Consider the following 18,171-nt stretch of genomic DNA (forward strand, 5'->3'; position numbering starts at 1 on the left):
GATGCTGTCAGGGATGCTCGGGCAGCATAGAGCCTCTTGCACATCTAATGCGTGAGGCACATAAGGCCTGCGTGGTAGGTGTGAGCTCGAGAAGCAGGGTACACTCAACACTCGATGGTTTCTCTCATTTGAAAACTCACCGACAGCGTTGAATGTTCACCATGACTCGCCTAACTTTGACTTTCCCCTAAGAAATGTACACTCATGCAAAATTACACATGGATTACACAACAGCCTCAATTATATTATTTAAAGCATGCCACCAGGATGCACCTATTATTATTATTATTATTATTATTATTATTATTATTATTATTATTACAACATTATCACAAAAAGTCAGGCCCACTAGCAAGGTTCAAAGCATGATGCTAAACATTCAGTGCTATCTTGTGCAGCGTGGTCATATGTAGAGTGACCAAGTGCAGCAAGAAACGGAACATAAGCACTCTGGCATCTATTATCTGATCATGGGGGAAGGGAGCAGAGCAGGGGCCAGGGGTTGAGCGGGAAAACGGGAAGGGGGCACTCAGTTAGCTAGAGAGGACAAAAATGGAAAGGGGGTGGAGGGAAGGAATGGGGAGCTGAAGGAGCAGAGGTGGAGAGTGCATGTCTGTCTGGGCGAGGAAGGGGGGCATTGATCGATTCCAGGCTTTGCATTTCCAGACACAATGATTGGCAAAGGTCAAAGGGTCTCATTTCCTATGAAAGAGGGTCTGTCTGGTAGTGACCATCCGTTTTTCTTTCCGCAGGTTCAGCGTGGTCAGAATGCACACACACACACACACACACACACACACACACACACACACACACACACACGGGTTAAAAGAAATGTACACATCACATTTGTAAAATCTTGTATCATTATGTCCAGGATAAACTTTCTGCATGAGAAAGCTAGTTGGTTCACTAACTAGCTAGTTGTGAAGTAAGTAGCATGAGCAGCTACATGATGGTGTTTGTTCAGCCGTTGCAGTGGCTGAGCATACAAGGTGCAGCTATACAGGGGGGTGGGTGGGGGGGGGTCTCAGAGGAAGAATAAGGCTACCGAGACAGACCAAACCCCCAGCCCCCCTCCACCTGGGACTTGAACTCATGACCCTGTGGTGAATAAGTTCAAGGGAGGCATAGCCATTTTTGAGGATGGCTGCACTCAGAGAGTGAATTTGTATATGTATCCCAAAAGGAATATCTAGAAATTGCACACATGAGATACATTCATGTAATATTAATTAACTGCTTAGTCCTATTCTAGATACGATGAAAACGCTTGAAGAAAAGAAAAAGTTGCATGTAGTGTAAATGTCAGACCAGACCATGGAGAGTAGTTTCATTCTGGATGAACAACAGTTATTGACAAAGATGTCTGTGCTTATGTGATCAGTGACCGGTGATGCCCCCCCCCCCCAAAAACCCTCCCTCCCCACCCGCCCTCATCGTCTGGGTTAGGTCTACCTGCCCCAGACGAGATCAATACTTTAATCCAATTGCTGTTCACTTACACAGGGGCTGATGCCACCTCCTCAGCCTGGCATGTGTACATGCATATACACACACAAAATAGTGCCTAAGCCATAAGGAGTGAGTCTCTGATGTTTATAATCCACTGAAAAATGTGAAAAGTGTACTGAACATTGTAAGTCATGGAGAATGTTGTTGAGTACAGATGAGTCCCAGATATGTCCACAAGCTGCTAAGTAGCATAGGAACACATGCAGATACAAGGCTCATGCATGCCTTTGCGGATAACATCAAATTAGCCTCTGTTCGCAGTATTGTCTGAACACATAAGCAACACTTGTCATCAACGTCACATCAAATTTGTGTCCGGTTTGGAAAAGGCGCCTCTGGGCATGACAATGCATCCCTACGTAAAATCTGTTGGAGCTCCCAGCACAGGTTTTTATATTCTTAATAAATGACAAGAGTTTCAATTCTATACAAGGAGCAGTGATATGCAAGGAACAAAAAAGCACAAGAAGAAAATGTATGAGGTAAAATGTACTTACCCCAGCCCCTGTGTGAGAGCTCAGATGTATACACCCAGTCTGACTCCTGCTCTCTTTTTTCTCTCTCTGTATGTCGAGTTCTGTCGTTCCAACCCTGCATTCCTCCATCTCAGCATATCCCTCCCTTTTCCCCCTCTCTCGCTGGGTCCCTCTTCTACTATTTTAAAACTCTGCCCCCTCTCCGCTTCCCTTCCCACTTTTAAACGTCACCATATTTTTCCTGATCCCACATCTCTTACTCTTCTTTCCACTCGTATCCTTGCTTTTGACCTATGTGGTCTTGTCCTTCCCGTAGCAAACTTAACTGTAAGACTGTCTGGTGTTTCTATGCATGTGTGTGTAAGAGCGAGAGAGAGAGAGAGAGAGAGAGAGAGAGAGAGAGAGAGGGAGAGAGAGGAAGGCAGAGAAAGAAGGGGGGAGGGAGGGAAGTGCAAACCAGGACACGCAGGCTGTGTCAGTTTGAATGAAAATTGTGAAAGCTCTGCTTCTCCCCCCTCTCTCCTTCCCCTCTCCCTCTCCCTCCCTCTCCCTCTCTCTCTCTCTCTCTCTCTCTCTCTCTCTCTCTCTGGTTCCTTCCCTCCCCCTTCTCTGACACCCTCTTCCCCACCCTACTCGTTCTCTCTGTCTGTATGCATGCTCAGTCTGCCTTCTCTTCCATCGTCAAAAATTTTCACACACCACACAGACATTTATATTTATACCTCCCTGTTTCACACTAACTATCCTCTGTGCTCTCAATTACACACACACACACACTCTCTCTCTCATTTTCCTCCCACTGTGCAGCAGACATTTAACCCTTACATTTCTGAGCCAAAACCCAAACTATTTTAAGCAGCCTAGTGTAACACCTCCTAGCCAAAAAAGAAAATGGTGAATGCACATTGGTTTGCTTCTCCTATGTCAAAAAAAAAAAAAAAAAAAAATCAAATCTTTTTTTTTTCTTGGCCTTTTTCATATTACAGATAATTCACCTGAAGTTATGCAAAGCATTTCGAATGTCTTCACAGTAACAATGCTGGACTTAAGACCTGCTTTTCTACACATATTTAAATAAACTGTGTTTTCTTTTCATCTCATTTTTCACTGTGTATGGTGTGGTAGAAGGTAGAGAATCAATGAGGTCAAACCCATGGCCAGACCTCCCCCTCCCCAATCCCAACATTATCCCCAGTGACCTCTGACCCACCTTCTCCTGCAGCGTCTGGGCCATACTGACCACTCATTAGCCTCTACCTCTGCTGCAGTCGAACACCACATCCATCTAGCACTGGCTACTGAGACATATTTGACAAAGTAGCGGTCAATAGTCAATAGGGCAAAGGCAGCATGAGGTGGGGGAGAGAAGCTTAGTGCAGGATGAAAGAAAGCATGGAGGAACATTGTTGAAACAGAAATGTGGGGTAAGCCTTAGAATAAAGAAAGCAGCATTTATTTCTAATGACGTACTGGCAATGTGACAAATTATTATTGGAAGCCTGAATAATTACTGCTGAACAGTTTTAACAGATTAAAAAAAGGTGCATCAAACTCGTGCAACGAGTGGAGAGTTTATCAGTGCATCCCCTCTTTCTGTTTTGGTCCCAGTGCTTTTTGCTGCAGCGTTATCTCAGATCAGTCAGACTGAAGGAAATGAAGCAAGTTAGGGACAGCATTTAAAAGGGCTGTGATTGAGCTGTGTGTTTTACAGAGTGATGGGTGCTGCGGAGAGGCCTTGTCCATTGTCCATTTCCACATTATGAGATAAGAAGCACCGGAGGTCTGCAACTTCCTTTGACCAGCAAAAAAAAAAAAAAAACATCTTTAGTTGTTGAATAATAGTATTATTATCAAGATGAATAGTAGGGTGCTTTAATTATTGCTAAAAACAGGACTAATTGGGAAGGGTGTAATAATTATTGAAGGAACAGCTCAGCTGGCTCGTTCACTGAGCGACAGATGATACTTCACAAAGACACTTTGTAAATGTACATTAATGACATCACTGGACACATTATAGTGAGTTTTTTGCCATCCCTGAGTGGGATAAGGTTACAAGGAGTTAGGGAAACCCTTAGGCTTGTGCTATAACCAGACAGTGTGTATTCCACTGGGGAAAAAAAAAAAACACACACACAAGGCAATATGCTCCAGCAAGCCTGAGAAACATGTTTGTGGATCAAGCATAGGGGGAAAATCAGTATTTGAAATGAATAGCTACCAGGAAATGCTAATAATGACTGATACTATGTGAACAGAAACATAAAATATTAGCTCTTAATGTTTATTTTCCTCAACTGAGATGTGAAGGATTAGGCCTGTTTATACTCATGCACCCTGATAAAATAGTGCACATCACACCCTTTGCACAGTCTCACATCTCGCATTCTTCACGGCAGGATCAGGATGTACAATCCTTTCCGGGAGATCGGATAGTGATCAGAAATAAGAGCCAACACAGCACGAGGGGCCACAGGATCAATACCCACCATTTGAAACACTGTGGGTGTGTGAGTGAGCAGAAATGATGGAAGCTGCACAAAGGCTAATTTACAGCCAGCAGGTTTCTCCTGGAATTCTAAGAGAATGTCGATCAAAAGGAATCTGATTAAAAGCATAATTAACCTGTGAGTTTTTTGTGATAGGAATAAAGAAAATGTACCTGCTTCTGTGGAAAGGAAACAGCTTTTCCCTTCGAGGATAGGAGCACGCCTATGTCTGCTTTACTGCAGAACTGCTGTTGATTTTCTGTTTAGAGCAACACACACTGACCATTTTATCATGTAAACCTACCATATAGGTAGAGTTGGGGTTTAAATACACCTAGGCTAAAGACATTTACAACTCAATTTGTCCACAAACCCATACATTTCATGTTGCCATACATTTCCTGTGTTACGTCAATTAGGGTATCTACTTTATTTCCATTAGAGGTAATTTCAAAATAATAGCTTTTATTTACTATATCAGATTTCCAGTGGGTCAAAAGTTAACATACACTTTGTTAGTATTTGGTGGCGTTACCTTTTAATTGCTTGAACTTGAATCAAATGCTTAGGGTAGCCTTCCAGAAGCTTCTCACAACTTCTCACAACTTTTGCTCATTCCTCCTGAGAGAACTGGTGTAACTCAGGCAGGTTTGAGGGCCTGCTTGCTCAAACAGGCTTTTTCATTTCAGTCCACAAAGTTTTCTATGGGATTCAGGTCAGGGCTTTGTGAAGACCACTCCAACACTTTCAGTTTGTTGTCTTTAAGTCATTTTGTTATAACTTTAGAGGTATGCTTAGGATCATTGTCCTGCTGGAAGTGATGCCGCCACTCCTGTGTTTCACAGTTGAGATTGTGTTCTTCAGATTAAAAGCCTCATTCTTTTTCCTCCATATATAGCACTGATCATTAAGCCGAAATAGTTAAATCTGTGTTTCATCTGACAAGAGAGTACACCTCCAAAAGGCTGGTGATCACCTGAGAACTTCAGTCTGGCTTTTTTATGCTGGTGTCAGAGTAGGGGATTCTAACTTGCACAACAGCCTTTCAGACCATGGCAATGAAGTACTCTTTTAATGGTGGATGTACATACTTTGGTACCTGATGTCTCCAACTTCAACAGTTCCTTTGTTGTTGTTTTGGGATTCAATTGAATCTTTTGTAACAAAGTTAATTCATCCCTGAGAGTTAATTTGTGCTTTGTTGCTGAATGATGGAGTGTCCGTGTGGGCCCAAGAATTTATATATTTGTATACAATTGTTTGTACAGATGCTTGTGGTGCCTTAAGTTGTTTAGAAATTGCTCCTATGGAGGAACCAGAGTTGAGGGGATCCTGAGGTCTTCTGAGGTCTTGGGTGAGTTGCTTGAATTTTCCCACTGTATCAAAGGAAAGAAGGCACTGGCTCTAAAGGTAGGCCTTTTTACAGCCACAGGTACACTCTCAATCAACTGCTTCTTATTACAATTGGTCAATCAGAAGCTTTTAAAGGTTATTACATCAAATTCTGGAATATTCCAGACTGTTCAAAGAGAGTCAACTTGGTGTATGTAAACATCTGACCCACTGGAATTTTGATATGGTGAATTAAAACTGAAATAAATCTGTCCCTAATCTATTGTTTTAACAGCCTCTGATGTGAACAAAGTAGATAATTGACTTGCTGAACAAAGTGTATGGTAACATGAAATAAGTGGAGTTGTGAAAACCTGAGATGCAGCAACAAAAATGAAACCTAGGTGTATGTAAATTTTTGGCCTGAACAGTACACCATTATCCTGTCCAGTAATAAAACTGCAGTGACAGTGGCATGGAAGTGGCTTGTCAGTGTGTGTGGCACAGTGTGTGTTGTGGTTTTTAAACAAACATTTACACTTACTAGTCATTTTATTAGACACACCTACTTTGTTGCTCCATCTCGTTTGTGTAATGGCAGTGACAGTGGCATGGAAGTGGCTTGTCAGTGTGTGTGGCACAGTTGTTGTGGTTTTTAAACAAACATTTACACTTACTGGTCATTTTATTAGACACACCTATTTTGTTGCTCCATCTTTATCCATCATTATAAGTTTCTGTTCACAATTTGCGTTAATCTTCCGCTAGGCTTTTCTTAGCTGTATAAAAATCCGAGCAACACCACTGTGTATGATGTACTTGTACCAACACACACACACACACACACACAGACACAGACACACCTACACACAAAATCAACTGGCAGATCCCAGTCCAGATGAGGATTTGGCAAACTATCTCAGCAAATTGAGCTGAGTATGTGAAATAAAATCTATACTCATTTGAATACCCCTTCACTATAATGTCAGTGCTGAGAATAGGCCACCAGCCAAATCATTCCTGCTCAGTGGTGGTACTTTGATGAATGGGGTAGAGGGAGGGCTGTCAAACTGAGCACAGCAATAGACTTACCACAGTCAGTCAGTGTATTCCTAAAAAAATGTATTCAATGAGTGAAGATACAAGGTAGGTGTATCTAATAAACTGAATTTAGTTACTCATCATTTTGCCACTTAAAACAAGCAGAGCAGAAAGCAATTATCAATGATTTATAAGTTTCATGTTCTCAGAAGACACTGTGGTAATATGTGATAGGAAGTTTTATGTGTTGCTCCAGCGCCACAATAAATAGAAGAGCTCAGAAATGTCCTTCCAGGCTGATACACACAAATTCATTTGCTCATACATGACATGTCCACAAGTCTAAATCAGCAATTGTTCTTTATCACAACACATACACCATATTAAATGTTCTGTTTTGCACTTCTCTCTTTTCCTTCCCCTGTTACCTCCCCAGCTTCCTGCATACTGTCCATCTCTTCTTCTCCCTCCATCACCAGTGCCTTCCAGGACTCCTGGTGCAGTCTCTCATTTCTCTCTGTCTGCTGTGCTGTAGGGGGTGCTGTGGCCAGCAGGGCAGGTGGGAGATGCTTGAACTCCTCCTCATTTATATCATAGCTCTCCATCTTATTTTCCAAAATCCACCAGCGCCCAGCAAACCCTATGTCCAGCACACGTTCAGGCAACTGTGCCCAGGGCACGGAAAGCGCAGAGCACCGTGCCTCATACAGGCTGGACTCAGGGTCGTAGTCTGCCACGTAGGCCAACGAGACAATGCCCAGGCTGACGTATCGCAAACGGCCCTCGTTGCGCAGCCTGGCCAAGCTCTGCACATGCCCATCCGATGTGCCGCTACGAATCCACGGAGAGAGGAGGGCAAGCTGGTTGGAAGTCTCTAGTATTCTAGACTGGAAGGACGTGTCGTCTGGATTGGTGTAGTAACAGGCGTATGTACCTCCAAGCAAAGCCACATAAAGACTGGCTTTGAAAGGGCGCTCATATGCTCCAACAAATATTTCACGGCATGCTTCTTTATAGTCACTCAGAAGACTGCGGCACCACATACCTGCCAAACAAATTTAGTCAGATTTAACAGATTTTAATTGACACAAGATCATTTATGCACTTTGTAATTGACTAGCTTATAGCCCCCAAGGAAAGCCTTGAGAGGCATGATTTGATTCCATACATGGACATACTTCCTTTTGAAACAGGGAGTCAGTGCGATGGCGTGTTGAAGTGCTTGACTGATTTACACAATAGCCAGTAGTGTTCGAGATGTCACACCCCCACCATCACTGAACAGCCCCAAGTTAGTAAAACAGCCCTCCTGTTCTATAACCTATATTTATTGCTGTAAAGCTGCTTTGTGACAATTTCAAATTCAAAAGCGCTGTACAAATAAAATTTTATTAAACTGAATAACCACCAACTTGCACAAATTTCACATTTCTTCCAAATGAATAAAGTCCAACCAACAGTTCTCAACCAAGAGATAGCTGGAAAACAGTGTTCAGGAAGACGCACAGCTATAAACACACTGATGAGCCATGTTTACTGCTACAGAGCTGCTACTGTAGAGCAAGACCTGCCCCTGGGGGCGGGACATTTACTTGCTAGAGAGCATTTAATTGGATGAAAACAAGATAAGTACAGAATGAATTGTCAAAAACTAATACACTATCAAATTAAGACAATTTTTTATTATTATTTTTTTTTAATATAGTATCGTATTGTTGTCCAAAACAATATGAGACAGGTATTTAAAAAAAAAAAAAAAAAAAAAAAAAAAAAAAAAAAATTTAAAACACCAATTTTGATTTAAGGGGCACTGTTTTGGAAATACTAAAAGATGAGCTGTTATAGCAGGTAAGTGCCACTTTTGATCATACTGAAATATTGTAAGATTCATATTTAGTTACCTCAGAATTAATTTCATAGTTAATTTCATAGTGTTAAGCAACATTTAAAATGAGGATAAAGGAGCTACTTTACTTGTGCATGACAGTGACACACACAGTGACACACAGGCAGGGAGACAGGAGAAAAACAGATACACCACTGTGGATATGGTTAAAATAAAAATATTACACTAAAACTCGTTATACCGCTAGTTAATAAACTCACCTGCACGACTGTTCAGCAGTCTCTCCCATCTTGTACCCTTGCTGGTAGCAGCAGCTGCAGTGGAGCACCATCTCCTCAAGGCAGCCATGTTAGCGTCTCAACCACAGCGCGCGTGCGGGATAAGAGCCAAATTGCCATCTGGTGAACAGGCAGGGCGCTACGTAGGGTACAAGTGCCATTTATTTCAGAGGACACATAGTGCACTTACAAAGGGAGTACGGAAGCGTTTGAGATTCAACCATTATTAGGGTCATGGGTTACATTGAACCGGAAGAACTGCTACATGTTTCCTGTTGGTAAAACAGACTAAGGTGCTCTTTGGCACAGTGAAATGTAATTGTTTTAACAAAAAAAAAAATTTTTAATCTAAATTGCTATTTTTTAGGTTGTTTTGTCAATAAGCGGATAATATTCCGTTAAATTAACGTAATTTATTTCCTAAAAATCAACACTTAAATTGGATATCATTTTGGATGTGTTTAGATAATTTTCTTTTTTTTTTAAAGTGTATAATACATTATTACAGACATTAATTATGTTCTGTTGTCCTGTGTATAATAAGTGCGCCCTGTGGGTAGCCCACGAGCTTAGCTCAGTCACGTGACCATGTTGTGCTTCCCAGGAACTGTATCAGCGAGTAGATGACGTGGAAGACGCGCAAGATCATTTTTTTAAACCCCACGTTATTTGAATATGGTCTTCTTTACTCGTTAGGTTAGTTGTGTTCAGTTTCTGAAGTTATGACTGCTTAGCTATAACTGTCATATTTCCTGTTGTGAACGAGCTGCTGTTATTAAAGGTCGGCTGAGAGGCTGAGAGGACTGACTGCTCCGCTTGTCAGGTTGGTGGCTGTTTATGCCAATGGGGAATCAGTTTTTAGGTCAGTTTGCACTGATGAATCAGAGCTATCCTGTGGGGGAAACAGGATTTAATTTGGTGTAGCAGATAACAGCTGAGCTAAAATTGTGAAGTGCCAGTTGAGGGTGGTTTAGTCTACAGTCTGTTGAATGATCACTGCACTGACTATAACGTTTTCTTCACAGTCACTGCTTAACCCTGATCTGCCCTGATCTCACACCATGGCTGATGAACTGAAGTTTCAAGGTGGGTGGTGGATTAGAGCCAGGGCTGAGGCATGCTTTTAGTATAGCAAGCTACACTATATGGCCAAAAGCTTTGTGGATACCTGACCATCACACCCATATGTGATCCTTCCCTAAATTGTTGCCACAATGCTGCAAGCACACAATTGTATAGAATGTTTTTGTATGCTGTAGCATTACAATTTCCCTTCACTGGAACTAACAGGCTCAAACCTGTTCCAGCATGACAATGTCCCTGTGCACAAAGCGAGCTCCATGAAGACATGGTTTGCCAAGGTTGGTGTGGAAGAACTCGAGTGTTCTGCACAGAGCCCTGACCTCAACCTCACTGAACACCTTTGGGTTGAATTGGAAAGCTGACTGCACCCCAGACCTCCTCACTTAACATCAATGCTTGACCTCACTAATGCTCTTGTGGCTGAATGAACACAAATCCCCACAACTATGCTCCAAAATCTAGTGGAAAGCCTTCCCAGAAGATTGGAGGATATTATAAGAGCAAAGACATGGGGACTAATTCTGGAGTGGGCTGTTCAACAAGCACATATGAGAGATATGGTCAGGTGTCCACAAACCTTTGGCCATATAGTGTACAGTCTGGTTCTCACACTTTGTGTTTTGCATGTTGCTGGATTTGCTAACAGCTTTACACCAAAAAAAGAAGTAGTGAGAAGTGCCTGTCAGTGATCTATCTATCTATCTATCTATCTATCTATCTATCTACCTATCTATCGTAACTGCTTTATCCTGGTCACAGTGGATCCTATCCTGGGAACACTGGGCACAAGGCAGGAGAATTCACCCTGAATAGGACTCCAGTTCATTGTATGGCATCATGCACTTACAGAAGGGTCCAAAAGTCTGAGACCACATTGAAAATCTGTGATTTCCCCCACCCGCCCCCATTTAAAATTGGAAATAAACAGAAGGTTTTAGTACTTTGAAATATTTAAAACAAAGAAAATAAATGTTCAATATCTTGAATATTTAATATTCATGATTCTTCACTATTGCACTATACTATTTCCCTATTTAAATATCAAATTTGTGATACTGACCATGTTAACTGCTTTGTACAATGTCAGATTTTCCTCATGCCTAATCTCTTCTCTTGAAGCATGTGTTCAGACAACACACTGATGGATTTGATCTAAAATGGATCATAAATTTTTGCATAAACCTGTGGAGTCCATGCCAGCTTCAGTGCACACTGTCAGAGGAAAAAGGGGACGTTCCAAATACTAAGAAACTCTGAAATTCATGTAAATATTTTCACTCAAGCTGTTGTCAATAATGTAGTGTATAATGAAAATTGTTGTATTAAATTAGAAAAGAATGCAAAATAGAAGCATTTTCACTAGTGCTCTCAGAATTTTGGATCCCACTGTACATTCACAAACTCATTCACACCTAGAGGCAATTTTAATGTAGCCAATCCACTTACCTGCATGTTTGGACAGTGGGAGGAAACCCGAGAACCTGGAAGAAACCCCTCACAAACACCAGGAGAACATAAGAAACTCCACACTGACAATAATCCAAATTCAGGATCAAACCAGGTACCCAGGAGTTGTGAGGCAACAGTGCTACCCACTGCGCCACCATGCTGCCCCTGCTTTAAATAGATACACCGATGAGCCAAAACATTATCACCACCTGCCTAATATGCCATTGGTCCTCTGCATGCTGCCAGACAGCCCTGATCTGCCATGGCACAGATTCCACAAGACCTCTGAAGGTGTGCTGTGGTATCTGGCACCAAGACATTACAGAACTTAAAGGATCTGCTGCTAAGTTGCGAGGTGGAGCCACCACAAATCGGATTTGTTTGTCCAGCACATCCCACAGATGCTCGATCAGATTGAGAGCTTGGAAATTTGGAGGCCAGGGCAACATACTGAACTCTTCGTCATGTTCCTCAAACCATCCCTGAACAGTGTGTGCACTGTTATCGGGGAATACCATTGCCATGGGGGGGTGTACCTGGTCAACCAGGTACCTGGTACCAGGTGGCACTTGTCAAATTGAATGTCAACTTGAATGCCTGGATCCACGGTTTCCCAGCAGAAAACCAGGAGCACTCGACAAACCTTGCTGTTTCAGAGACGTTCCAACCCACTCGTCTGGCCATAGTGATTTGGTCGTTGTCAAATTCGCTCAGGTCTTCATGCCTGCCCATTTCTCCCGCAGCCAACACATCAACTATGAGAACCGACTGTTTGCTTATCGTCTAATATATCCCAGACCTTGACATGCACCATTGTTATTAGATAATCAATGTTATTTGCTTCATCTATGAGTGAACATTTTGGCTCATACACACCGTATTAAATAAAAGAGATTTGTGAAGAGGGTTGTGCTTAGCAGTCAGTACGTTATCAGAACAATGCAATAAAATACCATTTTCATTCCTGTCGACTATTCTGATTTAAAAAATCTTGTGCACACTGCACCTACAGAGAATGTTTTGGTGATACCATTTATCTGTAATGGTATAGTATAATGTCAATAGTATAATGTCAATAGTATGAGTATTATGTACAGATCTTACTTTGTAGTTTTTTTGGACCAGTATTTGATATTAAAATCAGTAAAGGATCAGTGCGGGTGCCAACTCTCGGCATGCTTCTGATAGCTAAATTATATGAGGCCATTGTGCTTTAAGACAAGTTGTATTCCCTGTTTATGTGCAAGGGCTGTGTTGTGTTAGTCAACATAACTTATTTATGGCATAAATAACATCAGTGGATTGAATTAGAAAATGTCAATATGTCAAATCCGATCAGATACCGATCCTCCAGCCCTGATGGTGATACTCAGTATTGGATTGGTACAGCCCTAATAAATGTCAGTTTTCATCTCATCACTGTATAACTCTAATACTGGTATACATTACCAGTCAAACATTTGGATATGCTAGATATATTCAATACAGTTTTATTTGTATAGCACTTTTAACAATGGTCACAAAGAATATAGATATAGATATACATGTTTATATAGATACTGTATATGTGTTTTATTGTCTTTAGGCATTTCTTGAAAGGGTTATAAATGAAATTTGTAAGACAAATATAAATAGTACATCAATTGTAAATCAAAACTTTTTTAAAATGGGTTTTTACTTAGTAAAATTGTAGTAAATTGTTCACCAAACAACTTAAGACAAGCAGTGAGAAGCTCAGCCTGTTTGGGAAGTTCAAGAAAAATCTCCTGGGTGAAGCTACCTCGTGAAGCTTGTTGAGAAGATGCCAGCTCAAAGCTTCATCAGGAATACTGTCAAGAATTTAAAATGCAAAAAAAAAAAACAACACATTTATAACAGTTTTCTTGGTCACTGCATAATTCCATATGTGTCATTTCACAGACTCGATGTCTTCATTATTATTCTACAAGATTGGAAAATTAGTAAAAATGAAGAAAACCCATGTATGAGCAATTATGACTGGTAGTGTAGCTATAAACCTGCTTTCCTGTATGTTTTCTACCTGTGCAGAGTTCGACGAGGCTACAGATCTCCTGTTTGCTGACCCGGGCGCCTCCACAATCAGCATCTCCACTGCTGGCACTGCTGGTGCAGCTGCCTCTTCCTCAGATATCAGACTGAACCTGTCAGATGATGAGGAGAACCAGCAGGAGAGCTCTGGGGTGCGTTTACCAGCCCAATTCATACATTAAACCATTAAAGTGCTGGATCGTGATTGCTTATTGTATTGTTTTAATTGCAGTTACTCGGAGGTGAGAAGCAAACCAGTGGCTTCTGGACATTTGAATACTATCAGTCTTTTTTCAACGTGGATACCGTGCAGGTATGGAACATCGGGGCACTCGAATCTATTTGCGATTCTAATTTATGAATTAATCAATCAGTTTTTTTCCTTATTTGCATTAGGTGTTGGACAGGATCAAAGGATCACTTATACCTTTACCAGGACGAAATTTCGTCAAACATCACATTCGCAGTAACCCAGATTTATATGGTAAGGAACCATTATTGTTTTCTACTGTTACTTTTTCAACCATTTCTAATCAGATAGTCATGAAATATTAATTGCACATGTAATGCTTTCTCTACAGGGCCATTTTGGATATGTGTGTCTCTGGTCTTTTCTGTGGCCATTAGTGGGAACCTCTCTACCTTTCTGAGTCAGATGGGTGACCCTCACTATCACTATAGACCACAGTTCCACAGAGGTAAGACAGCACTCAGATGGAAAAATAATCTCATACATGTAAAATAACTTAACGAATGAGGAGTGAAACACTTTGGGATGTGCTGTTATTTAAAAATAATCGATTCTGGGGTGGTAACAGTAACCTAGGCTGTATCACACCACACCATCATTGATCATTTTCCTATAACAGCATGACCTGTTATGTTTTATTTTCATTTATATCCTAGCAATTTGCCAACAGTTAGCATTCACCAGCCTCTTTTTCTCTCTCTCTCATAGTTACTAAGGCAAAAACTTATTGTTTGTTACAAATTACAACAACTCCTTACAGAAAACTTAATCAACAATTCTGTTTTTCTTTGTTAAATAGCAACATTTCAAATCTGTTTATTATGAGCCTTGGACTATGTGGAGCATCCACCATACAGGTCCATAAACAATATTAGAATGTGCGCATTAATATAAAACTGTGATTTGCCAGAATTACTGTCAGCGCTACTTTCACACAAGATTAAACAGCTCCTTCGGACCCACTCGAGATTGCATTGGATTCAATAAATTCAATTTGTGAATTCAATGGTGCTGTGGTATAATTAATGTTAACATTCACTTCTTCATAATGAAGATGGATCTGTGGAGGTCCAGACTGCAGCCCAGCACTAAATTCTAAAGCAAGAGGTGTTTCACAAATAAAATTGAAGTTGGCCACTATTAAGAAAGTTAAATGTGGTGTTTCTGACTCTCCCACTCATTTCTCTCTTCAAAACAATAAGATTTATACTAGATTTCAGACAGAGTGCCTAAATTAAAATTCCAGAGGAGTGTGTGTTTAATTAGCTGATAATCAGTGGCTATAGTAAAGGTATACTCTGTATCTAGTGGGGAAAATCTATAAAATAATAATTTACATAGCAGAAAAGTGCTTAAAGCTCTCCTATTAACCTTCAATTTAAAGCCAGGGACAATCAAACAGACTACTGCATATAGCCTGTGGCCTCTGTATTTTTTATTGTTTTTCTCCATCTGGCTGACATTAAGAACAGATTGAAAATAAGACCCTGTTACCTTGTAGGGTACTGAATCCGCCCTTTTTATTTATCATAGTGACGATTGCAGCACTTGCTGTGTTCCTGTATGCATGGCTCGTACCGCTGGGTGTGTGGGGCTTCATGACTTGGCGACAGAGCGCTGCACGACAGATGAGTGCTTACTCTTTTCTGGAGACAGTGTGTGTCTATGGCTACTCTCTCTTCATTTATATTCCTACTTCGGTAAGTTTGACCATTGCCAATCCCATTAGAGCCTCTACAACACCACTTGGAAACTTTGAGCGTATTGTGTGGTAGCCTGGGAAAACCCTGCACATGGACAAATTTTGAAATTGTCAAACATATAGATCTCAAACTGCAGGCTTTCCTGAACTGAAATGTGTTTCCCTTCCCATTCCAATTCCACTGAAAGACACCCAATCTACTTATGAAAAAAAAACTTGAAAGAATTATATGCTGTAAGGGAAATGAGTTATTAATTGTCAGCATTATCCACGTCAGTCTGTCATGAGGTAAAAATCACTCATGGCATTTAAACATCATCGTGTCTTCACTACACTGATGTCTGCTCATCGTCTGATATCTGATCACAAACTGAATTGATTAAGCTTATGTCCATTTTTCCATGGCCATAGCTACCCAAAAATCTGGTCAGGAAAGCACACTTAATTAGCAAGGTTTTAGACATCTTCAGGCAGACTCACTGCATTTCCTGTTGCCTTAGTTAAACTGTGATCTTTACAGACTGAAAACCAAGGCAAGGTGAGAAATTAACCTGAACAAAATCATTTCCACATCATTTTAATAAAAATAAATTTGTGTATTTATAAAGCAGTGATGTCAAAGTATACTATCAGTAGAAAAACCTTATTAGTTTTTACCATTTTTGGCTGTTTTCTTGAATTCAGCCACAGTGACATATCCAATGGGTTTTCCCAGACCCTCACACATGTATTTGTTTGTTTTTTTGTTTTTTTTTAATAAATTGTACAGTGGAGCTCATTTCTTTGTGAACATGACAAAATGACTTGCTATGGATCCTGTACCTCACACATTTCCCCACCTCTTTTAAGATATTATGGATCATTCCATTCGGATGGCTGCAGTGGCTCTTGATTCTGATTGCCATGTCAGTCTCTGGCGCTGTGTTGGTCATCACCTTTTGGCCAGCGGTTCGTGACGACACCAAAACGACAGCTTTCTCCATTATGACGGCCATTGTGCTGCTCCATGCACTGCTGGCCATCGGCTGCAAGGTGATTTACTCATATATATGAAACTACTCATATAACCTACAGGAATACTTGCCTTGTTTCCAGGTTATGAATTGGAACAATTCCCTGTGGAACTTAGTGATGAATATTAGACTGGAGAGTGACCAAAGTGAAGTGCTGGGTCTTACACACTGTCTGTGCCCAGTAGTATGTTTCTCTTTAAAGCTGAATGGTGTAGGGTGTTAATGCAAAACCCAGCCTGGTCATATTCTGGTGTTCAGGATTATAAATTACAAGTCAGTCTGGAAGTCATTTTAGACACAAACTTAGGAGTCAGACTTCATTTCACTTAACTTGCATTCTGGCTCGAGTCTCAAGTTTCAGCCTATGAGATCTGTTTTGACCATGTTTAATGCACCTATCTTCATTGTAACGTATTTGACCTCTTTGTTTCAGTTGTACTTCTTCCAAACAGCAGTGCAACCATCATCACCCATGTCTCCACCGACTCCCTCTGGCTCAAATCACACAGCACTGACCAATCTGAGCAAACCAAACTAACTCACCAAAAGAGCTCGGGTTAGGGAAAAAAAAAAAAAAAAAGTGTTGCTATAAACTCCCCCTTTTTGTTATTGCACTACGGATTTAACAGCTAATAAGCAATATGGAGATGGATAGAACTTCAGCTGCCATGGACTTTAATTTGTCTTTGGGTAACTGGAAGGTAAATCTTTACTCAGATTATAATGTATTATGCATATAGAGGTGGGAGATTTGTACATCTCTATACTTGGGTCATGAAGTTGGGATACTGATGCTCATCACGATATGCCCTGTTACTATAAATACAGTATGAATTCATGTTGTGAATTTGCTGTTCTTTGTGAAGTGTATGGAAATTGTTTGTTCCATCAGCCTCACTTTGTTAGGACAAAAAAAATCTAGGTTTGTGTTAAAAACAAAAATGTAATTTTGGGTGAAGGCTCAAATATCAATGAACTGTAAGTGAAATGTATTACATCTTGATAACTCCTGAGCTAAACACTCCTTCAACCCAACCAGGATACAGTCTCTGACATCTATAATGCGTTGAAATCAAAAATGTGATGCAAAGTAATTAACTACACTTGGGTAGCTGTGATTACACTGGTGTGTGGGTCAGTCTTTTTTCCAATTAGAAAACATTGCAAGGAGAAAAAAAAAAAGAAAAAAAAAAAAGATCTTTTTTGGGGCTGTTTGCAAATGTTCTGCTCAGGTTCCTTGCTAATTTTTAAGGCTCATTAACCTTATCATTACAAGGTAATCAATGACATGAAAAGCATCAGGGAGGCTGCATTAGTGCAGAAAATAAGGGAATCTGAAGGACAGATTTGGAACCCTAGTATTTTTGGGGGTTACTTTTTTTTTCTAAACAATTTCACACTTGTCCAGATCTAGGAACAAGTGCCTTTAAAGTTCATACTGTTTTTTTTTTTGTTTTGTTTTTTTATTTTAAGAACTGCTTTGGCACAAATAAAGTCTCTACCACCTGATTCCTTGTGGCGTGTCAGGGCTGCACAAAAGAAAGGCCAAATTATTCAATTAAATCTATCCAAATGTCTTCCATTTCCTGTGGGGGGTGAGAACAATTGAAACTGGACAGTGTAGCTACACTTCAATCTGTGTGAAACT

The 18,171-nt window shown here is 40.6% G+C and overlaps 2 protein-coding genes across 2 annotated transcripts; one reads left to right on the plus strand and one right to left on the minus strand.

Annotated features, from left to right (window-relative positions):
• Positions 1-6,345: 6,345 nt before the first annotated feature.
• Positions 6,346-9,052, minus strand: timm29 (translocase of inner mitochondrial membrane 29). The gene is made up of 2 exons (XM_026916191.3): positions 8,960-9,052; positions 6,346-7,898 (listed from the first exon to the last, which is right to left on the minus strand). Exons 1-2 carry the CDS (start codon positions 9,045-9,047, stop codon positions 7,237-7,239), a joined length of 750 nt encoding a protein of 249 aa, XP_026771992.2. The 5' UTR covers positions 9,048-9,052; the 3' UTR covers positions 6,346-7,236.
• A 415-nt stretch (positions 9,053-9,467) lies between these two features.
• yipf2 (Yip1 domain family, member 2) lies at positions 9,468-18,032 on the plus strand. Its single transcript, XM_034309923.2, has 9 exons — positions 9,468-9,800; positions 10,003-10,063; positions 13,559-13,710; positions 13,791-13,871; positions 13,955-14,042; positions 14,140-14,256; positions 15,342-15,508; positions 16,360-16,542; positions 16,957-18,032. The coding sequence occupies exons 2-9, from the start codon at positions 10,039-10,041 to the stop codon at positions 17,059-17,061; spliced, it is 918 nt and encodes a 305-aa protein (XP_034165814.2). The 5' UTR covers positions 9,468-9,800; positions 10,003-10,038; the 3' UTR covers positions 17,062-18,032.
• Positions 18,033-18,171: the final 139 nt, after the last annotated feature.

This window comes from Pangasianodon hypophthalmus, chromosome 13 (genome assembly GCF_027358585.1).
Source record: "Pangasianodon hypophthalmus isolate fPanHyp1 chromosome 13, fPanHyp1.pri, whole genome shotgun sequence".
NCBI classification, from domain to species: Eukaryota; Metazoa; Chordata; class Actinopteri; order Siluriformes; family Pangasiidae; genus Pangasianodon; species Pangasianodon hypophthalmus.